This window comes from Monodelphis domestica, chromosome 1 (genome assembly GCF_027887165.1).
Source record: "Monodelphis domestica isolate mMonDom1 chromosome 1, mMonDom1.pri, whole genome shotgun sequence".
NCBI lineage: Eukaryota > Metazoa > Chordata > Mammalia > Didelphimorphia > Didelphidae > Monodelphis > Monodelphis domestica.
Genome location: NC_077227.1, coordinates 587,971,701 through 587,985,326, shown reverse-complemented (window position 1 = coordinate 587,985,326; position 13,626 = coordinate 587,971,701). Strand labels below are relative to the sequence as shown.

Sequence of the window (13,626 nt, the reverse complement as noted above, 5' to 3'; positions counted from 1 at the left end):
AGAAAAGTTTTCTCTTCCTTTCTATTCCCTTCTCCCTCAGTATATTCCTTTCCCCCAACTTTTCCATTCTTTTAAGATCATCAAAATGTAATAGAATCATTCCCAGGCCCTCTGTCCAAGGAGACTCCCTTTATGACTCCTGATGTAGAATTTTGAGGGTCTGATATCTTCCAGCATAAAAACATATGCAATTTAACCTTTAGTCCTTTCTATTCGTTCATATTTGCCTTTTTAAATTTCTCTTCACTCCTTTGAATGTCTTAATTTCTATCAACCCTGGTCTTTTCATCAGAAATGTTGGAAATTCTCTCATTTCATTAAAGATTCGTTTTCCTGCTGTGTGATTATACTATTTTGTGAGTTATTCTTGGTTTTATGTGTGGATCTATTGGCTTCTGAATTATCGCATTCTAAACTTCACATTTCAAATGCCAAATCATGTGTGATCCCAACTGTTGCTTTTTAGTACTAGAATTCCTTCCCCCCCCCCCCCCCAGGCTACTTATATTTTTTCTTTGATCTGAGAACTTTGGCTACAATGAGTCTGGGAGTTTTCATTTTGGGGTTTCTTTCAAAAAGGGACCATTAGATTCTTATTTCTACTCTACCTCTTGTTCTAAGGGATCTGGGCAATTTCAAGATTTCTTGAAATATGGTGTCTAGTCTCTTCATTTGATCATGACTTTCAGGCATTCTAATAAATCTTATTATTCTTCTCAATCTGCTTTTCAGGTCAGTTGTTTTTGCTTTGAGCTACTTCATGTTTATTTTTTTCAGGTTTGTGGTTTGTTTTTTTTTCTTCCCCAATGTCTCATGGAGTCATTAAGTTCTTTTTTGACCCATTCTAATTTTCAGCAGTTTTATACTATATATGTTCCAAGATATTAATTCTCTTTTCATATCTTTCTTCCATATCTCTACTTTCTCCCCCAAATTTTCCCTTATGACTCATTTGGTTTTAAGATAATTTTTAAATTTTTTTTAACTCTTGCTTTTTAATTTCCAGAAATTCCAAGTCCTAGTTACATTTTTCTTGAGGTTTTGCTTATAGGCATTTTAGAGTCAGTCTCTTCTAGGTTTGTATTCTAAGTTTTTCTGTCACCATAAAAGCTCTTTAGAATGGGACTCTGTGTATTAATTTTTCCAGCCTACTTCTCTGCCCTTCAGGGGGAATATCTAGACTGAGCTTCTGTTCTCTTTTGTCCTTATGATACTTTCCTAGCCCAAGCTGGGGGCCTAAAAGCTCTCAATGCTCCCAAAGTGATATGATCAGGACAAAGTCTGATTGCTACTCTCTTGGTTTGAACTCTAATATCTTGATATAGATTTGGGTCAACATACTGGTCCCTGGTTGGAGGTTTCAGTAAACTGCTATTGGACTCAGCCATTATTATGCTGGGAGACTGAAAATTTGGTGACTGAATATCAACTATTTTTTAACTTGTTCAATATATAGCTAAGCCCCATGTGCCCTATTTTCTGCTACTCCTATGCTAGATTCCTTCCCCTTCCAGTTTGACTCAGAGAGGCTAGATGGCATTTTTTTTTCCTGCACCCTTTGCTAATTCAGGGATCCTTTGGGGTCTCTTCCTGCTTAAAGTGATTTCTGTTCTGGGGCCATCTCCATTTTTTTTCCACCTCTGTAACTTTTCTATTCCATTTGATACTGCCTCCATTCATTTTATTTTATTAATTTTCTAACATGACAGAAAAGGAAAATGAGAAATGCTAGATGTAATGTGGAAAAATAGGTATACTAATGCACTGTTGGTGGAGTTGAGAACTAATCCAACCATTCTTTAGAACAATTTGGAACCATGACCAGGGGGTCTAATAAAACTGTGCGACAATACCACTACTATGTCTGTAACCCAAAGAGATCAAAGGAAAAAGAACCTATATTTACAAAAAATATTCATACCAGCTCTTTTTGTGGTGGCAAAGAATTGGAAATAGAGAGATGTCCATCAATTGGGAAATGGCTGAACAAATTGTTTATGATTGTGCAATAAGAAATGACAAGTAGGATGGTTTCTGGTGATTTCAATGGTTCAGGCTTAGGAATGGAATGAAATAAAATGAGACACATGTAGACCATCCAATACATTTTAAAAAAACATAGTTTATTCAACAATAGCTTAGAAATGATATTCAGCAAAGATACAGCACTGGTTCATGTAGACACAGCTCCCCTTCTACACAGAAATGTCTCTGATCAGAAGTCTGTTGGCTTGTTTGGCAATGGGAGATCAAGTCTAACAGGCATCAGCTCTTTGTAGGATAGCCTTTTTGTGCCTTATGTGATTAAGAAGCCATGTCAAAGGCTATCCTCTGGATCAGTCAAGTCTCAGGGACAGTTTTTCTGCCTTTTAGAGAAAAACTAAACCAGTCTTTAGGGGTGCAGATCTTAGAGGTTACTCCTAATAACTGAGAATCCAACATATAATAGCAAACCCCCCTTCCAAGTTTTAGCTAACTTTTGTCTCAAGAGCTTATTTATACTCTATCTAGTGCCTTGTGTGTGTGGGTAGAACTATATGTCAATGTTAGGACAACCTCCCCGTGTGAAGCAAAATTACATGGTTTACCAATTTTACTTGAAGGTCATCCTTCTGCCACTTGATTTGTTTCCATATTTCTTCTAATCCATGACTCAAATAATCCAGATGTATTGGATATTTTTATTAATTAATAAAATTTCCATTTTTATCATTAGTTAATAAACTGGCTCAGACAGCCATCTCACTTCAATAAGTATTATTTATGAAATAAACTAGATAAACCATCTTTCCTAACATATCAATCAAGTACTAAGAGTTAACTACTATGTGCCAAGCATAGTAGTGATATTGATCTATATGTTAAATCCCTTAATCTCCTATGATTAAGTAACTGAAAGAATATAATTTATCAAAAATGAAATCAATATGAAAAGTAATACATATGTAAGAGAGGCAGCTGCATTCCCCACTTCAATTAGTATAAGCATAGAAATTTTTATAATCACAAAATGTTAAATAGGTGTTAAGGAATTTTTTCTACACTCTCTTTACTCTTTCCTCACTTTCTCTTCCAGTCCCACCTACTTCCCATCAGCTAAGTAATTGGAGCTAACATACCAGCAGAAGACATGGATGTGAAGGGACAGTCACTTGAAGAGAGGAAGCAATTTCAAGGAGTATGACTCCATACCTATGGATGCAGGAAAGGAATTCTAGAATGAAGAGTTGGTATGTATGTGTCCTACATTGTTTCTTGCCTTTTGACTATAAATTCAAATTGGAAACTACTCTTTTCAAGGACATGTTTCTAGGGTCAATGTTTTGTACTAACTGTTAATCATCACCCTAATGCCTTTGTCAAAAGGTAATTAAGTCTACTGGCTAATTCTTAACTGGAGACAGACCAATGGTGGTTCATGAGTTATAGTAGTAGGAATAGTCACTTACAGGGTTTCTAAGGGAACCCAAAGTAGCATCCATCCTCTGGAGACTCAATTCACAGAAAGAGTGCTATATTAAAGAGAGCTGATTAGAAGGGTATTATGCACATACAATTACATAAAAACAAGAGAAAATCAAAGTCACTGTGAATAATCTTGTTATTATACCTCAAAACTTCAATATAAAAGCAGATGATTTTGCTTCTGGACACACCATACAATTCACCCAAAATATTGATTATTTATAATCCTATTTCTCCTCAGTAGTTACATATTATCTCTCAAGAAGGTAGTTCTGATAGCCCTTTTGTTTTCCTCTTTCTTTTCAGTGATCACAAGCAAGTCTACCCACAGAATATACTCAAAATTCTCTTCATGTGTCTTTACTAAATAAGCTAAAACAGTTCTGACAAGAAAAAAGTTCCTCCTCACATTTTTGCCTTTTCCATAGTTTATTTCATAGATCCTTATGGGTCAAAGATCAAAAGATGAAAAAATTGAAATTTCCTATCTGAAACCAGGAGAAGCATTTCTACAGAAAAAGGTATAGCCGCCACTCCAAAACTGTCAGTAACTGTCAACAAGCTATTATGTGCTTATTATTTTCTAGGCTCTCTAATAAGTGTTAGAGATTCAAAGAAAAGACAAAAACACAGTCCAAAACTGGTGATCGAAACTGCCTTTCCTATTTGGCTTTTTCTTTAAAAAAAAAAAAATTTTTTTTTTTTAAATTCTCAACATAACCAACACCAAGTAGAAGAAACATTTCCATATATTCCCCCTTCCCACCAGTCATAAAAAAAAAAAGAAAAATAAATAAATAAAACCCTTGTATCAAATAAGCAAACAAAATAATCTCCACATTGGCCATGCCTGAAAATATGTCTCATTCTGCACCTTAAGTTGACCTCTCTGTCAGAAGGTGGGTAACGTGTTTCATCACTTGTCCTCTGGAATCATGGTTGGTCATTGAATTGATGAGAGTTCTTAGGTCTTTCAAAGTTGTTTTTCTTTACAATGTTGTATAAATTCTTCTCTGGGGTCTGCACACTTCACTCTGTAGCAGGTCATACCAATATTTTTAATTTTTTAAAGATTCTGAACTTAAACGCCCCCAAAATGAGCATTTCCGCATACATTGTAGAAAAGGAGACAATTGTATATGAAATTGAATCTCCACTGCAAACAACTTCTTTTTTTTTAAGTATATCATATATTCCAACGTCCAATTTCAAAGCTATTCTTCTCTATTATTCCTTGTGGTTTTCTATTTTCTTCTCATGGGGAGAGGAATGGGAGTTAAGTCTCCTATCTCTATTCTCTTCACTGAGAAAAAGGAAAACAAAAACAAAACTTTCATAACAAATATGTAGTCAAACAAAACAAGTTCCTACTATGGCCACATTAAAAAAAAATGCATGCCTAATTCTACATCTTGAGTCTATAATTTAGTAGGAAATGGTTAGAATACTTCTTCTAGAATTCAAGAATCTTCTAAAATTATAGTTGGGCCACTGCACTGATCAGAATTCTTAACACCTTCAGAGTCATCTTTACAATGTTACTATAGCTATTAATTGTTTTGGCTCTGCCCTGCTTAACAAATTATGTTATATGAATGTAATGAAATATTATTGTCCTATAAAAAATGAAAAAAGATAAAACTGGGAAGATTTATAAAAACTGATACAGAATGAACAGAACCAAGAAAACAACTTATAATAACATTGTAAAGATAACTCTGAAAGACTTTAAGAACTGTGATCAATGCAATGACTAATTATGATTCTAAAGGATCAATAAAGAAGCATGCATATAAACTACCTCCTCAGTTTGCATCAATTTATATAAGTCTCTCTTCATGTTTTCTCTGAAAGTATAACTTTTGTCATTTCTTACATTACAATACTATTCCATTGTATTTTTGGATTTGTTCCGTCATTCCCCAACTGATTTTCCAATGTAACTTTAGTTTCTAATTCTTTGCCACTACAAAAAGAGCTGCTCTAAATACATCTATTCATTTTCCTTTTTTTGGTTCCTTTGTACTAGAGGCATATGGGTATTTTGGGGTCAAAGGGTATATACAATTTGGTGATATTAGTTCCAAACTGCTTTCCAGTATAACTCATATAAAGCTCTACCAATGTATTAACCCGTTTTCCCATAGTTATTACTTCAACAACTGTTCTTTGCCAAACAGATGGATGTGAGGTAGAATCTTCTCAGCTGTTTTGACTTGCATTTCTCTAATTTAGTAATTTGTAAAATTTTTAAAAAATGAATGTTGATAGCTTAGATTTCTTTGAGAATTGCCTAGTCATCCTTTGATAATTTTCATTTGGGAACAGCTCTTGGTCTTATATGTTCAGCTTCGCTGCCTTTTATAATACTGAATATCAAACCTTTACAGAGAAACTACTGCAAAAAAAAAATCCAGTTAACTATTTCCATTCCAGTTTTAACTGTATTAATTTTGATTGTGCAAAGCAATTTCCATTTTAAATTAAAATGTTCAACTTTATGTAATCCAAATTGTCCATCTTTTCTCCTTTAATCCTATCTATCCTTCCTGTCATCATAAACTCTTTGCCTAACCACAGATGCAGTATGTATTTCATTACTTGTTTCACTAATTTGTCTTTTATATATTTAGGTCATATATCCATCTGGAACTTATACTGGTATGTTTTGAAATACTGATCTAAACCCAATTTTAGCAACCCAGTTTTCTCAGTACTTTTTGTTTAAATAGTAAGTCCTTATAGGAAGGAAGTCTTTATAACACTATGCTAATATATTATTTATTTCTGTATGTTGTACAATGAATTTATTCAACAGATTGATTTATTTTCTTAAATTAATATTAAACAATTTTGGTGACCATTAAAATTATACTGAAATACAGTTCTCAGATAAGTTCAACGACCCCAGGTTAAAAATTGCTCTGGAATCTCACTGGTATACTCCATCAGTTCCTGGCTTGGGAGGTAAGGGCAGACTGAAAGTCATTGCTTCCATTTCCCACTATCTATAACCAAGATTAGTTAAGTCAAGGAAGAAAATGCAGCAGTGCTCAACCCCACCCTTACTGAGCTTCCAGCTAATCCTGACTTTTTTTTTTCCTAGAGGACTCCAAAACCTCAGTACCAGAAATCAGAGTTCAAAAGTTATCTCTAATTGATGAACTCTGGGATTGTGTTTGATTGAGGTTACATTCTCATATCCATATAATCTAGATGAGGAGTCAGAAAAAACTCCACAGTTAACTGGAGGATTTAATTGTAAGATAAGAAGAAAAATAAAGGCTGTCTTCTAGAAAAGCAAAATGCATCAATACTTTTTTTTCCCCCTTTAAGACCAGATGGTATAAATTAAATTGTAAACATGTGGGAAATAAAGTTGGGTGGAAGTAAAAGGGGGTAAAGGTCCTCTGAAAACCAGGAGGAGTTTCAATCTAAGTCAGAAACTGGGAGCAATTAGAAATCTGAGTAAGGTGTCAAAATGAAGACAGTTTAGTCTGGCAAATTAACGTGCTTGGGGAACTAGAGACAGGGTCAAAATGGGAACAAAGAGGCCATATTAGAAGTTTTTATAGTAAATTCAATCTAGAATAAAAGCCTAGCCTAGGAAGTGGCAACAGGAATAGAAAGAATAAGACTGATTAATATATAGTAGGACTTTTAAGACTGATTTGGAAGATGAAGGTAAAAGATAAGACAAAAATAAATCTTAGGTTTTAATGTTGGATTAAGTGAAGAGTTAGAGGTTATGATTTTAGGGGTTTTTTTTTAAAGTTTTAAGTTTAGAAATGTCCAGTATTTGTTGGAAGTTGGCAGTATGAGACTGCAGTTTGTGTGAAAAGATGGGATCAGAAATACAGATCTGAAATTTACTCTCATAGAGATAATAATTAAAGCTACCAGAAAGGATGAGCCCTCTGAATCAGGAAACATTATGAAGGGTGGACAACGCAATGAATACATGAGAATACTCATAGTTTTGAAGTATCATTTTGGAGAGGAAAAAGGAGCTAGTGAAAGGAGACAGAAGTAGTGAGAAAAATAAGAGAAAGAGTAAAGGAAGCCTAGAAATGTGGGTTTGGTCAAGAAGCTGCACATACCCAAGAAGAATGAAGATAGGGGAAAAAAATCCATTAAGTAATAAGGTCAGTGGTAATGTAATAGAAAAAAAAAACTATGTAAGTAGGGAATCGTAAATTTATAGAAAGAACCAGTGAGTATAATCCAGACTTTTGGAGGTGCTATTTTTTTACATGAAAATTTGTTTTTGAAGTGCTCTTTAAAGAGCAGTAATGGATTTATGCTAATAAACTGTGCTATCATGAGATGCAAAGGTTTGGCCACTAGGCAGTTAGTCAATAAACATTTAATAAGCCTATGATGCACCAACCATAGCTAAGCTGGGGATTGTGGGATCGAGTTCCATCTGGGTCATCAAAAATGTAAAGATTAAAATTAATATTCCATACTCCAAGTATTATTTTAATACTATTTATTAAAATCAACTTAGAGCAAAGAGGAATTAAAAAAAACTCCAGCAAGCACCTAAAACACTCCCTCCTTCCCGCTAGTAAGAGCCAAAGAGAGACGTGGGCAGAAACAGAAACTCAAAACTCCATCTACCTAAGGAAACACACAAATAGGAAAAGGGAATTGTGGGAAATCTAAGGTACAAGATTTTAAATCAATACACTGCTATGCTAAATATCAGATCAACTAAATGTATAAATCTGCAAAACTGCTTCTTGTAATAAAGGGTATAGGTCCATGGGAAGCTTTACACAAGCACTTGGCTTTACCCTGATCAGTGTAATATATAATGTATCCTATGTCTCACTAAACTAAATAAGGCTCATGTAAATATCATATTACCCCCCTCATATCTAATGGCTCTTGAATTGAATGGTACTACTTGACTTTTGAGTAAATTACTACCTTTCTAAAACTCAGTTTTCAATCTTTAAATGGAAGATGTCAAAAACCATTAAGTTCTACAATTCTGATACTATGAGTTCAGGTAACCTGCAGAGGTGATGACCAAGCTACAACAATTCAATTATTTAGGAGAGTTCTCAGAGGATATAATTCACTGCTCTATTCTAGGAAATTTAATTTCTGGTTATTGGAAAAAAATGAAAAGTTTCTATATGACTTTAGTAGTTGGCAAACTTCACTGTCAAAAATGTGCTCCTCATGTAAATCCAATCAGATTGCCACTGGCTTCCATTGTAAAATTAAGGAAATTTCCATGGGAAGGAAAAAAACAACTAGACACTTCCAAACATGATCATAGCATCACAAAAAAGCAATCCTTTTAAACTGAAGTAAAAATAGTATGTTGAAGTACAACAATGAAACAACAAACTGAAATGAATGGAAAAAGCATTTAATAAGCACTGTAGGCAAGGCACTGTGCTAAGTGCTAGGAATGCAAATACAAAAGACACACAAAATTTACCCTCAAAAGGAATTATGTTCTAAAGAGGGAAGAAAGAGCTAGACCAAAGTAGGGTATTTTGGTCTGGAAAGTAGAATAATGGGGCAGTGAAGTGAAGCAAGGATAGTGTTAATTTGATTGCAGTTCTAAGTGTAAGGGTGGGAAGTAAGGGAGAGGTATGATAAGGTGAATGAGGATGACTGAGTCTGCAGAGAAATCATCTTAGAAAACATCTTGAAATGCTAGCTATAGCAATAAGGCAAGAAAAGGAAGTTGAGAAAATAAGCATAAGCAAAGAACAAATAAAATTATTGCTTTATTGCAGTGATATAATACTCTTATTAAACCTAAAAATAACTGAAAATTTACTAATTAAAATAAAACCACAGAAATCAAACTTTCTAGAGAGAAGTTCCATGCAAAATAACTGTACGATATAAAAATACCTTGGCCTACACTTAAAACACACAGAGAAACTATATAAGTAAAATAGCAATGTACTCTTTACAAAAATAAAGACAAACTAAGTGATTATTGTTCATGGCTGGATATAATGAAAATTATAAAACTTAAATAAGTTAACTTATATTCAGTGCTATACTAATCAAACTACCAAAGGGTTATATTATAGAACTAAGTAGAATAATAAAATTCTTCTGGAAAAACGAGTCAAGAATTTTGATTGGGAAAAAAAGGCTGGAAAAGGGAGAGTCTAGTAACATCAGATCTTAATCTACGTTACAAAGCAGTAATCACAACTATTTGGTTTTGGTTAAAAAAATATGAATAGTGTGATAGAAGCAAGGACACTACTTAAGACCTCACTATTCAACAAAAAACTTGGTAAAACTTAAAGAAATAAGGTTAGATTTTCATTTCACACCATATACTAAATGCATATAAACTATCTATCATAAATTATGAGAAGGAAAAAAGATGTATTTCACAACTAAAGATAGGGGCTGAACTCTTCACCAAACAAAGGTTATAAAAGATAAAAATGGACATAAAATTGGAAGTTTTCTCTCCAGAAACAAAAGTAATAGTAGAGAACTAAGAAAAACTATTGTAGCAAGTTTTTCTAATCAAAGTCTGATATGCAACACATAGAGGAAACTGGGTAGGCAGGCAACAAACATTTATGCAGTGCTTACTATGTGTCAGACACCATGTTAAATAAACACTGGAGGGGGGAACACAATCTACAAAAGGGAGCTTGAAAGAAAAGAGGATGTTGGGGCTGTGGAGGGGTCGGGGAAGAGTGGGGCAGAACTGGGAGATGAAGATACCCACACTGTTATATGATATTCAACTTAAAAGTCAGAAGCAGAGGGAGGAAGGAAATAAAGGTTGGCCAGATTAAGCTAAAAATGGAGGTCCCCTGAAGGAATTTACCAGGAAAAGAGAACATGGCAGATGGATGTTCCAAGGAGAGAGGGTTGCAATGATGGATGGGTATTCTAGGGTGAGAAAGCCAAAGATCTTGAGGGAGGTTCCAGAGTGAGATTATAGCTGAGGCATAGTTACTGAAGTCCAGAAAGTCAGAAACACACATACAAATATATAAGGATAAGAGCTATTCCCCAATTGATAAACAGGCAAGTTCTCAAAAGAAGAAACTGACAACAAGCCATTCAAAATAAGTTATCAATAACCATATTAAAAAAATGTTCCAAATCATTTGTATTAAGAGAAATGCAAATTATCTCACACCTATCAGACTGAAAAAGATCAATGAAATGGAAAATAACTGTTGGAGAACTTTGGGAGGTGAAGGAACACTAATATTCTTTGCATGGTGTTATGTATTGGTTTAACCATTCTGGGAAGTAATTTGGAACTAAATTGTATATCCTTTTTAACTAATGGATACCACTACTACATACCACATGTCAAAGAAGTCAAAGGAGCAGTACGTGTGCGAATGAGTCCTAGTAACTCACCATTAACACAGGCCTCTTTATAGTAATAAAGAACTAGAAACAAAATGGGTGCTCATCACCTGGGGAATGGCTGAACAAATTATGGTATATGAATAAAATTAGATTATTGAATGTTAAATTATAAAAGGGATGGTTTCAGAGAAACCTACCTAGGAAGACTTGTATGAAATGAGGCACAATAAATAGAACCAGGAGAACAATTTACAGAATTGCTACAATATCGTAAAAGACAACAATCTTAAAAGATTTAAGAATTCTGATCATCAATGTAATGATCTATCATGACTCCAGAAGACAACTGATGAGGCTTAATTCACCACTTGTTGCAGAAAGGTGATGTACCATAGATACTGAACCAGACTCACATTTTCAGATGTGATCAGTGAGAATTTAATTTCTCTGACTACTTGTTTCTTATAAAGACTTTTTTGTGTGTGTGGAGAAATAATAGTGGGAAGAGTACTGAATAATGCTATTAAAAAAAAAGAAACAGTGTCAATGAGACATTTAAAAAAAACACAGAATTGAGAAGGAAGAAGTAAAGAAGACTCGCAGGGTAGTGTAGTATTAAAATTAACAGAAAATTAAAAAAAAAAAAAACCAAGCTGTGTATAAAAGTGACAGTTTCATAATATAGAATATATAATCTTTTTTCTGCCCTTTGTATATGGATATGTTCATAATGAAAAAAAATTAAAGAATGGGGAGATGGCCCATTTAAATTCAATAGACTCAAGAAAGTACTCTAAGGTACATTGTTACTATATGATACTTTATAAAGCTGTTAAAATAGATACTCTAATAAAACTGTGTTATCTCTCTATGTATACATTTCTGTCTAGAGGCTTTTTAGTCTTAGAAACATAGATCATTCCAGTCCAGTGTTGAAACACCCCCAAAACAACAGTTAAACTGAATTTGTATTGGGACCAGAAAATTTCTGAAATTAAAAGTTTTAAAACTTAAAAAAAAAAAGATGCAAAATGATAAAACCAAACTCCATAAATCAACCAAAACCTGAGGTATATAATTCATCACTAAAAGAACAACCATACCAATTAATATTTATCTTCATACCCTGAATTTTATTTCCTTGAACAAAACAAGGGAAACTTATTTAAACTAACCTGTGCCTTTCTAAGGCTAAGATAGAAAATTCTGACAACTTATATCCTTTTAAGGTCCTGTTTTCCATTTCTGTGTCGTATCCCCCACCCTCCACTTCACCCAGACCAATGGGATTCCCTTGTAGCTGGTTCATAAGATGACATGATTTAAGCTTAGGAGGAAACTAGTTAAATACCATGAAAACAAAATACCACACCACCACTACATACTGTTTTAAGGTGTATCTACAGTTTTATTACAAAACCATTTTGTCATTTAGACAGTTAAAGCAATAGCAAGATATTACCAGTGCAGCTTCTGTAATAGCTCTAATGTATTGCAGCAATTGTATTCCTTGCTTATAGTCTATGTTACCTCCACAATATACAAGTTATCCGTAATCATTACTGCTGCAAATCTGAATTCATATATACTATTTAGGAAGGAGCTGAGTGGTAAGAAATAGGTAAAGAGAACAAACTGTTTAGGGCCTTTAAAAAATAAACAAACATGGAATTATTTATTATTCAACAATTCATTTAGGGATTGTTATTTTAAGGAATTATTTTACTTTAAAAAGACAGCCAAATTAATACTTCTAGAGTTAGTATGAATAGCAGCAGTGCCCAAAGAGTACTTATTTTGCTTAGTGCTTGTTAGGAAGCAATACCTGTGCAATGCACTTGTTGTCACACACCCGCACAGGTAGAAGGAAATGATATCTCTGGTTTTTAGCCATGTCACACTTCCTTGTTCCAAGTTTCTTTTTAAAATAAAACTATTCCATTAGTGTCTTCTGAATGCTGTTATTGCTGCTTATCTGTTGGCAAACTTCCTTCTGTGCTGTGTTTGTTTTGAAGGGATCTTCCAATATATCTCCAATATTCCTTTCTTATAGTGTCTTTTTCTTTAGCTAGAATTTCACATAACTAGAAATGAAAAATAGTAATACTTTAAGATAGAATTCCATTTATAGCCAACCCCACTGTGCTGTGACTTACTCTAAACCAATAAGCAACAGGTCCTACTAGTAACTGATTTTAGGGCAGTGTCTTAATCTTTCATCACTGGTAACATGTCTTAACATGTAAGAAGACAGTATGTCATTTTCCTTTTTGGTAGGAGAAAGATGAAATAGTAGCACCCAAATAATACCATCACCCACTGGTACTTATTTGATGGTGAGAATACTGCCTAAGGAAGTTATTGAAGCGGCTTCTACAACAGGAAATTTGAAAGATATAATCCCAAACCAACTCTAAGTGAGTTCTGCATTCCTATGAAGGACAAGATATGAAGTTATTTGCAGTGTGCTGACTTCATTCTTAGGTATCAGGAGTGATATAAAATGGAAATCAGATTGCTTGAAATAGAATAAGAGTCCTAGTAGCTCACCTCTAATGCTTTATTAAGCGTATCTTCCTTGTTGTCACATTGGTTTTCTAGCATATCTTCATATATATCCACAAGGAAGGCAATCAGGTAGGGAGAACTGTGACTTGGTTGTAAATCTAACAACTGCTCTAAAAGGTTGGGATACTTAGAAAGGCCACGATCTTGCAAAATCCTAGAATAATAAAAGAAAAAATAGTTACTGAAAATTAAGATGGAAATAGGGTAAAGCTTTTGTGCTTTGCTTTTTATCCAAGGATGATTTCAGGTAAATCATTTTTA

The 13,626-nt window shown here is 33.9% G+C and overlaps 1 protein-coding gene across 2 annotated transcripts in view; it reads right to left on the bottom strand.

Annotated features, from left to right (window-relative positions):
* Nucleotides 1-2,102: 2,102 nt before the first annotated feature.
* FNTA (farnesyltransferase, CAAX box, alpha) overlaps nucleotides 2,103-13,626 on the bottom strand; it is a 32,925-nt gene continuing 21,401 nt past the window's right edge. The window contains exons 8-9 of one of the 2 annotated variants that reach the window (XM_016432442.2): nucleotides 13,348-13,519; nucleotides 2,103-4,499 (exon numbers count right to left, since the gene is read on the bottom strand). In XM_016432442.2, coding sequence (XP_016287928.2) covers nucleotides 4,455-4,499; nucleotides 13,348-13,519 — 217 coding nt within the window. In that variant the 3' untranslated portion in view covers nucleotides 2,103-4,454. Of the gene's footprint in view, nucleotides 4,500-12,184; nucleotides 12,882-13,347; nucleotides 13,520-13,626 lie in introns of those variants that run through there. The other variant, XM_056813628.1, reaches the window with a different exon arrangement.